Source organism: Vespula pensylvanica, chromosome 16 (genome assembly GCF_014466175.1).
Source record: "Vespula pensylvanica isolate Volc-1 chromosome 16, ASM1446617v1, whole genome shotgun sequence".
Taxonomy (NCBI): domain Eukaryota; kingdom Metazoa; phylum Arthropoda; class Insecta; order Hymenoptera; family Vespidae; genus Vespula; species Vespula pensylvanica.
Window position 1 is genome coordinate 71,660 of NC_057700.1, and position 12,875 is coordinate 84,534.

Below are 12,875 nucleotides of genomic sequence, written 5' to 3' on the forward strand. Positions count from 1 at the left end.
ACGCTCGAGTACGTACTTGGACGGTTTTACAACGGCAGACGGCAATAATGATTTTCGCAAGTGGTTCTTTGTTCTCGCGACGCGTAAAAAGCGTTAAGGGACGAGGAAAGAAAGAAAGAAAGAAAGAAAGAAGGAAGGAAGGGAGGAAGGAAGGATCGCTTTTGATGTCGCCTATCGTGAATATCTCCGCGTTTCGACGAAAGCGTCGATTAGTGTCTGTCAATCCCCTTTTAAATGCAAAAAACGTTGACGCGATCGAAAATATTATACACTCCGTGAAACTCCCGTTTCGATCGACGGGACGATCGATCGCCTCGACGATCGATCCTCGCTTATCGCAAGACTTGGCGCAAGGAAAAAGAAATGCAAACGGTAAGATTTTCGTTTACGGAGAGTCCCGTAGATGCTTGTCGCATACGTCGAAACGTCGATGAACGATTTGACAATACGGTATGTAATCGTCCTCCAATCGTTTCAGTCGAGAGGGAACTTGAGAAACGAGAGTAAGAAGAAAAGGAATTTCATAAGATAATTCGTTCCAAGGTAGCAAGTCCGCGTACAACCGAAAAACATATTTGTAAAGATATACTGTATGTCGATGAATATAACGATAAATGAGATATTTCTCGTCTCTTTTTTCACTTTCCTTCCTTTGCGTCGTTCCATCCGTCCGGATAAAAAAAAAAAAAAAAAGTATTCCGATATTTCGATCTTTCTTATTACCGGCAAATCCGCTTAAATCTCGATACTCGACGAGGATTCGACATTTAACTCTATTAAAATATACGCTTTGTATAAAATATAAGATTATTGGCAAAAGCTTAACTTGTGATCCATCCGATAATAATGTCGGTATCGGATCGATCGTTAATGATGATCGAGATCGAAAGATGGCACTCGCTGTTCCTGTCGTCGAACGAGGACTATTTCGGATGGTAAAGTCGTTCTCGTCGAAGGATTCGATATATTTCGAAGCGCGTCCGCGTTCTCGTCGTAGATCGTCTTAAAGGACGCGCTTGATAAAAATCGATGGGAATAAAGAATTGAAAAAATGAGAATTTTTTGTCGAACACTCAATTTCCTTTACGCTCGAAAACAAACGAACAAAGTTAATTTTTATTTTTAAAGAAATCCGATTATAAATGCAAAAGGATGAGAGGAGGAGACTCGAGGAGAAATTCAATTATATCGATATGTATTATAGCGTAAGTATGCTCTTACGGAGGAAGAAACGATCGAGAGAGAGAAAATCCGCTTATCTTTCCTGATACGCGTATTCGTAGCTCGGCCTTCCGTTCGATCCCTTTCTCCTTTCTTTCTTTCCGACGGCGAGTGGACTAGCCAGTTACGTGTAACGATTTCGTTAACGTCGCCTTGCCTGGAAAACGACGTGAATTCGAGGGGTATGTCGTACAAGGAGCAAGCGGAGGAGAGGAAATATTGGACGCGTTTGTCTTGGAAACGCCAATGGACGATAATACGATGACAATACGTATAAATAGTGATAGATCTGCGCGTAGCTGAATCCAGGAGGTTTAACACGCTCTCGACAAATGATTTTCCTCCTACGTTCGCCTTCTCATTGGTCGCCGCGCAGGCAGGCCTCCGGAACGTGATATTGTAGCAATCCCATTTAAATTGTTAATTCGAAGTCGGCTTGGAGAAAATAACGTTATATTCGATCTACTGTGTACGGAGCCCGGTTGATCGTTTCGTTCATCGACACCTACCTTCGGCCCTTTTCCTTCGTGCCTCGAGAAGAGCGGAAAGGAGAAGAGTCGATTCGGAACCGTTCCAAGTTCCGAGCGAGAATCGAACGTCGAAAACGTTAAACGTACAGCATCGTTGCACGTACGCGCGATACAACAGAATATTATAACTCGAATCGATCCGTATGCGGTAAACGCGCATAATAATGTGCTTCGCCCTTGATATATAACGTACGAGATGTTTTCCTCCGATAATGAAGGAAAAAGAAAAAAAAGCTAAACTTTGGAATGCTGCTATTCCATTAAAAGTCAAATAGCTCGTACTACGGGCGTAGCGTATTTACCGAACAGGTATTTGCTAAACAGGTGGGATTAATAATCTCTCCTAGTGTTCTCAGTTGCTAAGATTTTTGAGACGTTCATTAACTATGTTCGATATAAGCTAATCGATTATAATAAAAGCAAGCCGTGCGACGCGTACGCTTGAAAGTAGAAAAGATAAGTAGAAAAGCGTGTTTCCTTAAATATCCATATTTAAACGACGTAAATTTTATGCGCTGCGCTGAATCGCTCTAACGTTGGAATTAAACTCCAACGATGAATTCTTTTTCTCCGATGCACTTACGTTATCGTTAACGAACGCTCTCGATACGTAAAAGTTCTTCGTACGGACAGAATCGAGAATAAAAGTTGGAAAAGTGGGTCGTCCGCGTGACTAGAAAATCGCCGAGGGGAAAATCGGAAAGGGGAAGGGAGTAGGACGCGAATGAAACTCGTCCGATTTTAACACGAAATTGTCTCGATTACTTTTACGCCTCCAAGACCAACCGAATAAACGCCGCATACCGCAAATCGTCCGCGCGGGAGAGCAAAAATAGTCTTATTTCCATAAAAACGGCGGCGGTGATGCGAGCGGACGCGCGTAAGAAAGTCGAGGTAATCCGGCAAAGCGATGCCGCGAGTGACATTTCCCGGCTACCCGGCTCGGATAAAATAGACGTTCTTTATTGCCGAAACGTATAAAGGTAATAAATTACCAACGCGTGCGAGTACGCCGACTAATGACGGCTTTATGATCGATGTCGTTAAAACCATATCCTTGTCGTACGTGGGAGTAAAGCGTACCTACGTATATATGCACTACGTACGTGACGGAGGAAACAGGAAAAGGGATGAAGGAAGATGGAAGATTGAGGTAGGTAAGTAGGTATATAGAAAGAATGGGAGAAGGGTAAGGGTATTCGACGTGACGACAGTACGGGATAACGCGCGCTCGATTATCGTCCTTGGGTCCTCGAGATTTTCATCGACCCGATAATAAATCGTGCAGTCGACGTAACGCGTAGATTCGACTTCGATGAATTGTACGAATAATTGGCAAAACTCTCGTTCGGCCGACTCGTTTCGGCCAGGGTCCTACGCCGTTCGAGATCGAATTAAACTTTGCGAGGATCGCAAAGCAACGATCTTTGAGGGAATCGTCGACGCGACAACGGATAGACATTCAACGGCTGCTCGTTCGTGCCGGCGACGTGCCAACGGCAACGAAAGAGAGATAAAAATCTAGCCTTGCGTCGCAGGTGTGGTCTTCTACGTAGCTCGTCGTCATCTCCTAGCTTCCGATATGATACCGATAATAACGAGATACGTTTCACGATATACGTATTCGCGCGAAAAATCAATCCGACACGCGAAAAGAAGCGTACGTTAACCGACGAATAACTATCGTATCGTTCGTTTCTTCGTAGAAGATTTCGAATTCGAAGCAACAACGTACGTACGATTCGATGAAATTTGCAACGATTTGCGCGTGCATTCTAGAAAGCGCGTGATCTACGTTAGATCGTTGAGTTTAGCCTCGCCGTGAGACCGCCGCTTTATTGTTTAGCGAGCGAGCTAATGGACTAGTAGCATAGGATTTTACAAAAAGAAAGTATCGGTGTGGCGATACTGCCCTTGCTCCAAATCGGTAGATCGAATTGCATGTGTACCTATCGACGTATCGAAACAAAACGGAACGAAACGAAACGAAACGAAACGAAGCAAAAGTCGCATTCCTCCTTTTCTAGGCCGAGTAATAAATTGTTCGGATCGATAAGCGATCGAATTCCCGTGATAAATCGATACCGTATCATCCGCCCACGTGAAAAAGTCGTCGGTGACGATCGAACACGCTGGTGAATTAATCGGGAATCGTTTAACGCCTTCGCATTACCGAATGCTGACAAAGAAAAAGAATTGACGCCACCTGAACAAAGGCGGTTCGTTCGTCGAGTAGCGTGAAACGCAAGCGATAAGGGGCAGCAGGTAAACGTAGGTAATCTCTCGCTCGTATAAAAATCGACCGGTGAGAGACATTTCCGTTCAAAGTGCGCTAATTGAGAGATCAACGAGCGTTTAAACGGTCGTTAAACGTTTGCGTATAAAACGAACTTGGAGACTCGGCTCTTTCAAATGCCTTCTCGCAATTCCATCCCGTCCCGTCCCGTTAGTTATCATACGTAATTGTACGATGGAACATTTTGCATCGCTTCCCCCTCTTTCTCCCCATGAATTTCTGATTTCAACATCGAACACACCTACTTACGTAGATCCGTACACGTTGACTTGTGACACGAGCGTGTCGAAGGAAAGACGATATGAGCAAACGTGCTTTATTACAATATGCATGTATTTATTTATATATATACATATATACATATATATATAGACACACACACACACACATACATGCACATATATACACATGTAATTAGTATAATTTGAATAATCGCGAAAGAGTTATCGCGAAAATTTCGCAACTTTCTCTTAGAATGTGGCTGGCTCCCGAACGAAGTAAAAGATCTGTTGTGCGCTTCGAACGCGAGACGAATAAACGTTACGATCTTGCCAATTGCGAATTGATTAACATTTTATGCCGGACGATTATATTTTTTGCTCACTTGACCATAATTGCACGAGGCTCGATCGCGACGACGGACGTGGTCGTTTCGTTCCATCTCGTTCCATCATTATTATTCGTTTATTAGCGTTCTTCGTTTGTTAACAACGAAACCGTTCACCCACGTAAGTACGTACCCTCCGTCGAAATTCTCGCTATTCTCGTCCAAACGGTCAACGGAAAAATGGAGAAATGAACGTCTCGTTGAAAATCGACCGACTAAGTACCTGCCAAGTACTTAGATACGCGTGTCGTATCGTCGTTTATAGTTTATTCCTGCGTATTACCGATTGGATCATAAGATCGTGCATTTGTATTTTCTTTCAAATCGATGCTCGTTAGATAGATACGTATCTACTACGATCGACAGTTTCGTTAGATTTTTTTTCTTTTATCGGCGATGCAGTCTAATCGATTAATCGATAATTACGTGGTATGCGATGTTCCAATCTTCGATGTCTCGCTTCGTAATTAGTAGCAAGTATTTCTTTGATCGCGGACTATCACCGATCTCTAGTCGCCTCGTCGTATTTCGTTTTCCTTCGTACATTTCTCATTCGCAGAATTACCTCCTATATATAAAATAATACTTTTTCCAGAAGAGACCAACGACAATGCGTTTAATAGCTCCTCGACCTCGTTCCAATAACCTTATGACTGACAAATTAGACAGCTTTCGCGCGTTACGTCACGAGGCCGAATCTATCCTAGATCGTTATATTCTCCGGTCGAGTAATCCTTCTAGTTAAGACGTAGCACGCGCACGCGAACGTTCTTCCTTCGCATCCTTACTCTTTTTACCTCCGTACGTTTCAATTTTATCGACTACTCGGGGATCAGCTCGCGGTCGATCCCATGACCGTGCTATCGAGAAGCGGATATTTACTGGAATAGATACGAGAGAGAAGATATCCGTTCCTATCTTTCTTCTTCATCTTCTTTTTCCGAAAGAAAAGATGAAAAATTCATTCCACGAGGTCGTCGTAAAAATATCGATCGGAAATTGGCATGGAACGTCGAAGGATTTCGACTTTTTGCGGGCCGATTAACTTGGCTGCGCTCGATCGATTGTGCCTTTGTATCGAGAGGGAGAGAGAGAGAGAGAGAGAGAGAGAACAAGTTCCGCAGCGAGGGATAAAAAAGCGAAAAGAAACTGTGCGAGAAAAAGGCGGATATTCCGACGATAGACGCTAACGTTTGGCGAGTCAGCAATTAAGCATGAAATGTAAACAATTATTTTTCCTCCCGTCTATCAGTTTCGGTTCGTTTATTTTCTCGCTGGCACACACGTTCCATTCTACACAATTATAAAATCACAAGGCTGTACTCTAATAACGGGAGCGAGCCGTGCTATTGCTAAGAAACTTTCAAGGCCAAGGGTTTATCAAAATTCACAAAGTCCGCGTTCTGTGTCACGCTCCTTCCTTATTCTCTCTCCCCCGGCTCTCTTTCTCATGCTGTCAGTCATTACCACCAATATTATTATCGTCGTTACGTTTGCCTCGTTATTTTGTCTTCGTTTGATTTGATTTGATTTGATTTGATTTGATTTGATTTCATTCGATCTGATTATTCCATATTTTTATCTTTTTTTCCATCACAGCGTTAAAATCTATGCAACGATCGCGAACGGTACATTTTTTATAATCTCGGAAGGTGCGGAGAGTTACGCAACGATTTCTTCTTGTCCAGCCTCCTCCCACGTATGCATGCATATGCATCTTTTATCGACAGATGTTGTTAGACGCAACCCACATCGACCGACTTTAAAACATTTTTCCGTCCGTCTTATGATTAAAAAATGAGAAATATTGAAAATATTTTGCAATCTTCCTTTATTCGACGATAGCTTTCCGAGTCCGATAGTTCTCTCTCTAATCATTCCTATCGTATGCGCTTTACAAAATGAATGAATTTTCCTTCTCCTTTATCTTCGATATCGATAGTATCCGTTAGTAGAATTCAACGATAATTTTCGTCGCTCTTTTTCGTTCTCTCGTTAAGAAGATGCGCACGGTTTTTGTTCGGTTTATTTATTTTCAAATTATACGCGATTAGCGTCACGGAAAATCCTTAGTCCAACGCGAGCCTTCGCGTCGGCGTAAAAAGTAGAGTTTATTCTTTTCTCCTCGACATCTTATCGATAATTATTAAAAGCGATACTTTCTTATATATTGCGCCACTGTTTTACGATTATTTTCACCGTCCATACTTACCTTACCGTTAGTTCATTAAACATGTACACGCTTGCTCGCGTTCACACATCGTTCAGCGCCTTTCGCCCGTAGAGTATGTGACTCCAGCGACGGGATATCGGCAATATCGACAAAATATGAGGGCAACTGGAAGCGTAATAGGGAAATACTATTCGTCTATTGAATCGGTGTATAAGCTCGTCTAGGTGGTATCGCGTGTGATGTAATGAGAAAAAGCGAATAACGCGAAAAGATTCGACGTGATCTTTCGTGTAAAATGTGACTCCGTGATGACGTCGAGCCGCGTCGATATATCGAAAATCCTCGCATACGAAACCGTATACCTCGCATACGAACCGTTATCAGTATCGTTGTCGTAATAAGAAATTGTAGAAAATATACGCTCGATAGAAAAATACACTTACCGCGAGGCTTCGTTGTTGCCGCAAGACGAGCATCCCGCTCAAACGGGTGAAGAATCTTGACGAAAATGAGAAATAAAAAATGAAGTTGTCGTCGCGATCGCCATCGATTCTACTTCGCGATCGTACGATCCACTATTAATCGGATATTACTTAGTTTATGTATATCGTGTACGAATAATTACGGAATAAGCAGAAAGTATTAAACTTTTTTATCTCCGTCAGAAACTATTTTCGGAAGAACATTTTTCGACACGATTCTTTTCAAAGAAAATAAAGCTTTTTCAAAAATTCGAAAACGTCGTTAAACCTTTGTCTTTGAAAGAAGACCTTGTTCGTCAAAATCGATCGAGAATTATGGCCGTACTCGTCGAAACCGTTATAAAACCGGGGATGACGAGCCGAGCCTTCGATCGAACTCGTTTGTATACAAACAGATGTATGGAAGGGGGGAGAGAGAGAGAGAGAGAGAGAGAGAGAGATCGGTCAAATTTCGATTTGCCTCGATCGTGTATACACATCCATATATGTGCCTACGATACTTGGAAACGATCAGTAATCTTTGAACATCCCTCGCACGCGATCGTCGTCGTATAAAGGAATAACGTCGGTGACATATTTGATATCTATAAAATATTATATAAATCTATAAGAATCGATAAAATAACGTCATGTTTATGAGCATAGCGATAAAAATAATAATAAGCATTTTAACCGGAACTTTTTGTGACTGCAGCGAAACAGTTTTAAAGGAAAAATACAAAGGTAAAAAGTGATAGGATCGAGCGATGCGACAGAGCGAATAAGTTTAGAGTCAGTTTGAGAAGAAAAATAATCAACCTTTGCGAACGAAGAGTTTTAGTTTATCATTGACGAATCGATAAAGAACAAAGAGCGAATGCTTTAAACCTGTATAAGAATAAATTCGTATACTTAGAGATAATTATCAATGTACATATCCTAACAAAGGGAAGTATTACAGCTTATATCTCATATTTTATCCTTTCGTACGAATAAAAAATACACCATTAAGTAGGTACGCCATTAAAAGCGAAAACACGATTTATTTTATTGCTAGAAAAAATGTCAACTTCAAAGAGTACGAACGAACCTCCCCCCACGAGACCTCCTCGTAAACCTCGATATGATGCTCGAAGGTTCGAAATTGAGGAAAAGTCTCCATCGATTTCAAATCGGTTAGTCGAACGAAAAATATTGAGCGAATTACTATCTATATTAACGATTACTATCGTATCTTTCTACGATTTTCAATAACTTTTTAGATGGACTACGAGCGAATCGTCGATCGATGATCGCGCTATAAAAGTAGTAACGGCACAGATCGAAAGGCAACCGAATGGGCAACCACCAAACTTGTTGAGATCGGTATTGCTTTTGCGCGAGGCCGATCAAACGTCGGACGAGTTAGAGCTAAAAATGATGTCACCGAACGATAAACACGATTATACGGAAAAGACATTGACGAGGAAAACGTACGTACTTACGAGTTATTTCCAGACCATATCGTTAGTCTCAACGATCGTTTTACCAGGAAGTATACGTAAATATGTCGTACATATTTGTATCTAATCGCGTTAGAAAGCTGATCCTTCTTGGAAACGGAACGGCTGATCGATACAGTCGCAAATACACAACAAACGATCTTGTTTATTATTATCGTAATCCGTCTTTTAGGCTCAGCATGGTAACGAGCGACGAAACCGAAACGTTCTACTTGGATATTCCACCGACGTCGTCGTCGTCGCATTTACCTCGCACAGATACGAATACATCCACGTCCACGAAAATCTATCGTCCAACGCAACATCCGAAAGACTTCGATAACGGACAAATCGTACTACAAAAATATTTTCTATTTTTCAGTAAGAAAAAAAATGAAAGCGACGATATCCGAGTAATCATTCGAGTGAAAGGTATCCGTTGTGAAAATAATGAAAACGATATCGCAGATAAATCGGATAAATCTCTCCATACGACAAACTTGTCGACCACGGACTACGCGAATTTGGAAGGCGAAGAATATTTGACGAAAAAGGAGAGACGAAAAACATTGTCGAAGCTCTTTCAATGTCACAAGTGATATAAATATAAATTGTACTCGTGTGATATCGTAGAAGGGTAGCTTGAAGTGATACCGAGAGATAGAGAATGGAATGTTGAAAGTGGAAATTCGTCCGTCATCGGGTTTCCCGAAAATTCATTTGGCGCGACCGAGGGACCGCGATTTTGCTCGAATTCGCGTTGGTACGCGCTCTTGAAAGATTTAAAAACGATCATTCGCGGTAACGTATTCGTTTCTTATACCTTTTTTCCCCTTCGATCTTGCCCGCTCGAATCCTCGCGCATTCTTACCGCGTTATATCGACTCGAGTCGTTGATTATTCTTTACATCGCAACGGTTGTAATTTCATCAGCCGCGCGAGCGAACGAAAGGCAAAGAGGAAAGAGAACGAGCGCGTGAAAAATTGTTGCAGCGTCGCGAATTATCGCCAAGGCGCGACTCTCGTGTTCCATCGGATATCGGGAGAAAAAAAGGAATGGAATCGTCGTGTCGTTCGGACGTCTTTTTACGACGATTCGCGATCGGTGCTTCTCGAGTTACCGCGCGCGTTTTCTCGATCTACGCTCAATGGAATTTCCGCGATATCGAGAGAATCGAGTAACGAGTAGAAAACGCTCGGCGAATTGAAGCGATCGAAAAAAAAAAATCAGCTCGTTACGCGAGTACCGTATTATCCGTAGATCGGAATTCGTTTCTTCGAAATTGCCTCGGAGAAGGAGGAGTAACTTCCATAACAGTCCTATTTCAAGTGCGATTTCTATCTCGTTATACCGCGTCTCATTGGGAAAGACAAAAATGACAAAAGAAACGAAAAAAATTCCTTTTTAAACTTCCTCTTCCTAGCTGCGTAGACTCGTAATAAGTAACTACTTACATACGTCGTTGTTTTATCCGATCTCATTGTTCGCTTCTTTGTTTTCTATACCAAACGAAATAATAATATAGTGGTACCGATACATTGTGTAATATTGTATAACGAATCATCGACGATAAACTAATGTGTATTCGCGCGAAACCAAACGTTATATCGCCGATCTCGACTATCTCGTATAACTGGGATAAGGACGCGCCAAGATTCGCGCGTCCTTTTCCGTTAGCTCGAGATATTTCTTTCTTCCCTTTTTTCTGGCAGCGCAGGCGAGTGTATTTGTTTCGCGTAGGAGATGAAGCAGGAGCGACATCGATCGTGTCCAACAGGCACGCTTGTACGACGAATAAGATAAATGGAAAGCACGCAGAGAAGCGACGTCGTTTCGTTCGATCGACGAAGGAGAAAAGTCTCGTCCGAGGAATATTTCACAAGCCGATCCCAGGGGATCGTTATTTCTCTCTTCTTACAAGGTATATTTAGAAAGCGTTGACCGATGCGCGTAGCGTGGAAATCGCTTCGAATTAGGTTCGAATCACTCTAGTCAGGAAATCCCGATCTCTCGTTTCGATCCCGCTCTTGCGTCGCTATTTCTCTCTTCCGTATGCCCATAGGCTCGCGGTTTCATCGCTTACGGCCGAACACCTCGCGATTCGACGACGTATTCTCGTACGACGCTAGCCGGTTAACCATTTGCGCACGTTTTCCTGCCGAAAATGACATTTTCGCCTTTCCGAGATGATCGTTCGGCCAAGAAAATATCGATAATACCCGTTTAGAAAGGATTTTTCTCATGAAAAATAACATCCTAAGCCACTCGGACGTCGGCCGTTAACGTCCACTATAGATTATTCTTATTTGTCGGATGAAATGCCTTTGCTTTTCCGTTCGCGCGTCGTTCAGCCGTCACGGATTAGGAGGAAAAGATTTCTTTTTTGGAATAAAAATATATCGAATAAAAAAAAGTGAATGAGCATATTTGCCCGCCCGCGTTAAGTACTTACTTAGCTACGCGCGCGCGCGCGCGCGCGTGTATACGTGTGTACACACTCGTGGATATACGCGTTACACACCTATATGAGAGATAAATAAAACTCGCGAGCGTATTTACGTACCTATTCTTAGCCTTGATCGAGCTCTGCCATAACCTTGAGAACGTTAGAGCGAGATCGAACGAGTAATAGTTCGATCCTCAAAATCGATCGAAAGGAGATAGAGAAGAATGGAAAAGACGTCGTCGTGGAAAATTGTTGTCGTGAAATTTATTTCCTTTTATCGAAGAGGAAGCTCGAAGATTCGCGCGAGACGCATAAGCGAGTATATTTACGTACCTAGGTAGGTATTAATCGACTTCCAGGAAGGAAAAGAATTGTTCTCCTCGTGATTTAGTTCCTTTCCGTCGGTGCGAGCCGTCGAATAAAAAAAGTTGGCAAATTCGAAGGATCGAGATGTTCCAACGATACCGTAGTATAAAGGAGGAGAGAACGCGAGAAATAATATTTATAATATTTGAGGCGAGCCGATGACAGGGCACGCAAGTAAGTAAGCAGATAAACTTTTTCCACGTAAATGGAGAAGGTGATGTAACGCGACACGCGCGTCTCGAGCATACATATTGCCGGCCTTGCATGGATCTCGATCGACGAAACGGAAGACATACGGCTAGAGACGCAAAACGATCGTTAATTATCGTCGTTATTTATCGTCGAGAGATGCCGTTTCTCGATGAGAAATTACGTCGTCGAAAACCGTACGATCGGCTTTCCGCGCGACTCGCACTATTTCTTCCATGCTCTTTCTCCTCTCCTATGCAGTAGTCGTTCGAAAGCGTACGCCGCGTTTCTTTTTTACAGCCGTTGCAACGTTATCTTACCGTTATCTTTGTCGCGAAGAAGAGAAGAATCTAATGCGCGAAAAAAGAAAAGAGAGAAAACTGGAAAGGGATAAACGATGGGGCACCGATCGACGATTCAAGTTCGAAGGCACGATCGATCGAACTTGGAAACAGGTTTGGAAATTGAATCGACGTAGGTGGCTACGTGGAAAAGGAGTTCGTTAAACTTGCGACCTTAATTACCTCCGCGAACAACTACGCGGACGTATAGCTTTTACGTGGCATATACGCGGTATAAAAGCTTCATGGTACATCGAATTATTTCTGCGCGTCAGCCATACTCGCGTTAATTCGATCGAATGAATTCCATTAGTACGAGGATGCGTATTTTGCGTGCGGCGACGAGGGAAACTCGAAAAGCAACGATCGATAACGGATATATCGTACGGTACTTACCGAGTACCAAATTGTTTCGTCATCATTGATTTTCTAGTCGACGTGCGTCAGCAAATTTTCGACGGAAAGAATGGCTTCGGCTCGAACGTTGCCAAGAAATTTGACTTTTTTTAACGAAACGAATATCGACAACGAATAACGATAATCGATATTGGATCTCATACTCGATAATTGAATTTTAACGTCTTACGGACTTTAACGATCTTCATGCTGCTAGATCGAGCAACGATTTCGAAAGAGCCCAAAGCCACTCTCTCTCGTCTCTTTTCTCTTTCTTAGGGGCAAGAAATGGAAAGGGCTCAAGCTCGATGACTCGTCCGACGTATTTCATAGCGTGGCTACTCGAGGATGGCTCGAGGATCGTCGG

General features: G+C 42.6%; 1 protein-coding gene across 1 annotated transcript; it reads left to right on the forward strand.

Annotated features, from left to right (window-relative positions):
• Positions 1-7,783: 7,783 nt before the first annotated feature.
• LOC122634853 lies at positions 7,784-9,368 on the forward strand. Its single transcript, XM_043824208.1, has 5 exons — positions 7,784-8,032; positions 8,346-8,463; positions 8,551-8,760; positions 8,963-9,150; positions 9,238-9,368. The coding sequence occupies exons 1-5, from the start codon at positions 7,939-7,941 to the stop codon at positions 9,366-9,368; spliced, it is 741 nt and encodes a 246-aa protein (XP_043680143.1). The 5' UTR covers positions 7,784-7,938.
• The last annotated feature ends 3,507 nt before the right edge of the window (positions 9,369-12,875 follow it).

Coding starts and splice junctions, on each gene's coding strand:
- LOC122634853 (XM_043824208.1), top strand. CDS start 7,939: ATGTTTATGAGCATAGCGATAAAAATAATAATAAGCATTTTAACCGGA. Junction 8,464..8,550: donor TCTCCATCGATTTCAAATCG/GTTAGTCGAACG, acceptor ATAACTTTTTAG/ATGGACTACGAGCGAATCGT. Junction 9,151..9,237: donor AAAATATTTTCTATTTTTCA/GTAAGAAAAAAA, acceptor ACGATATCGCAG/ATAAATCGGATAAATCTCTC.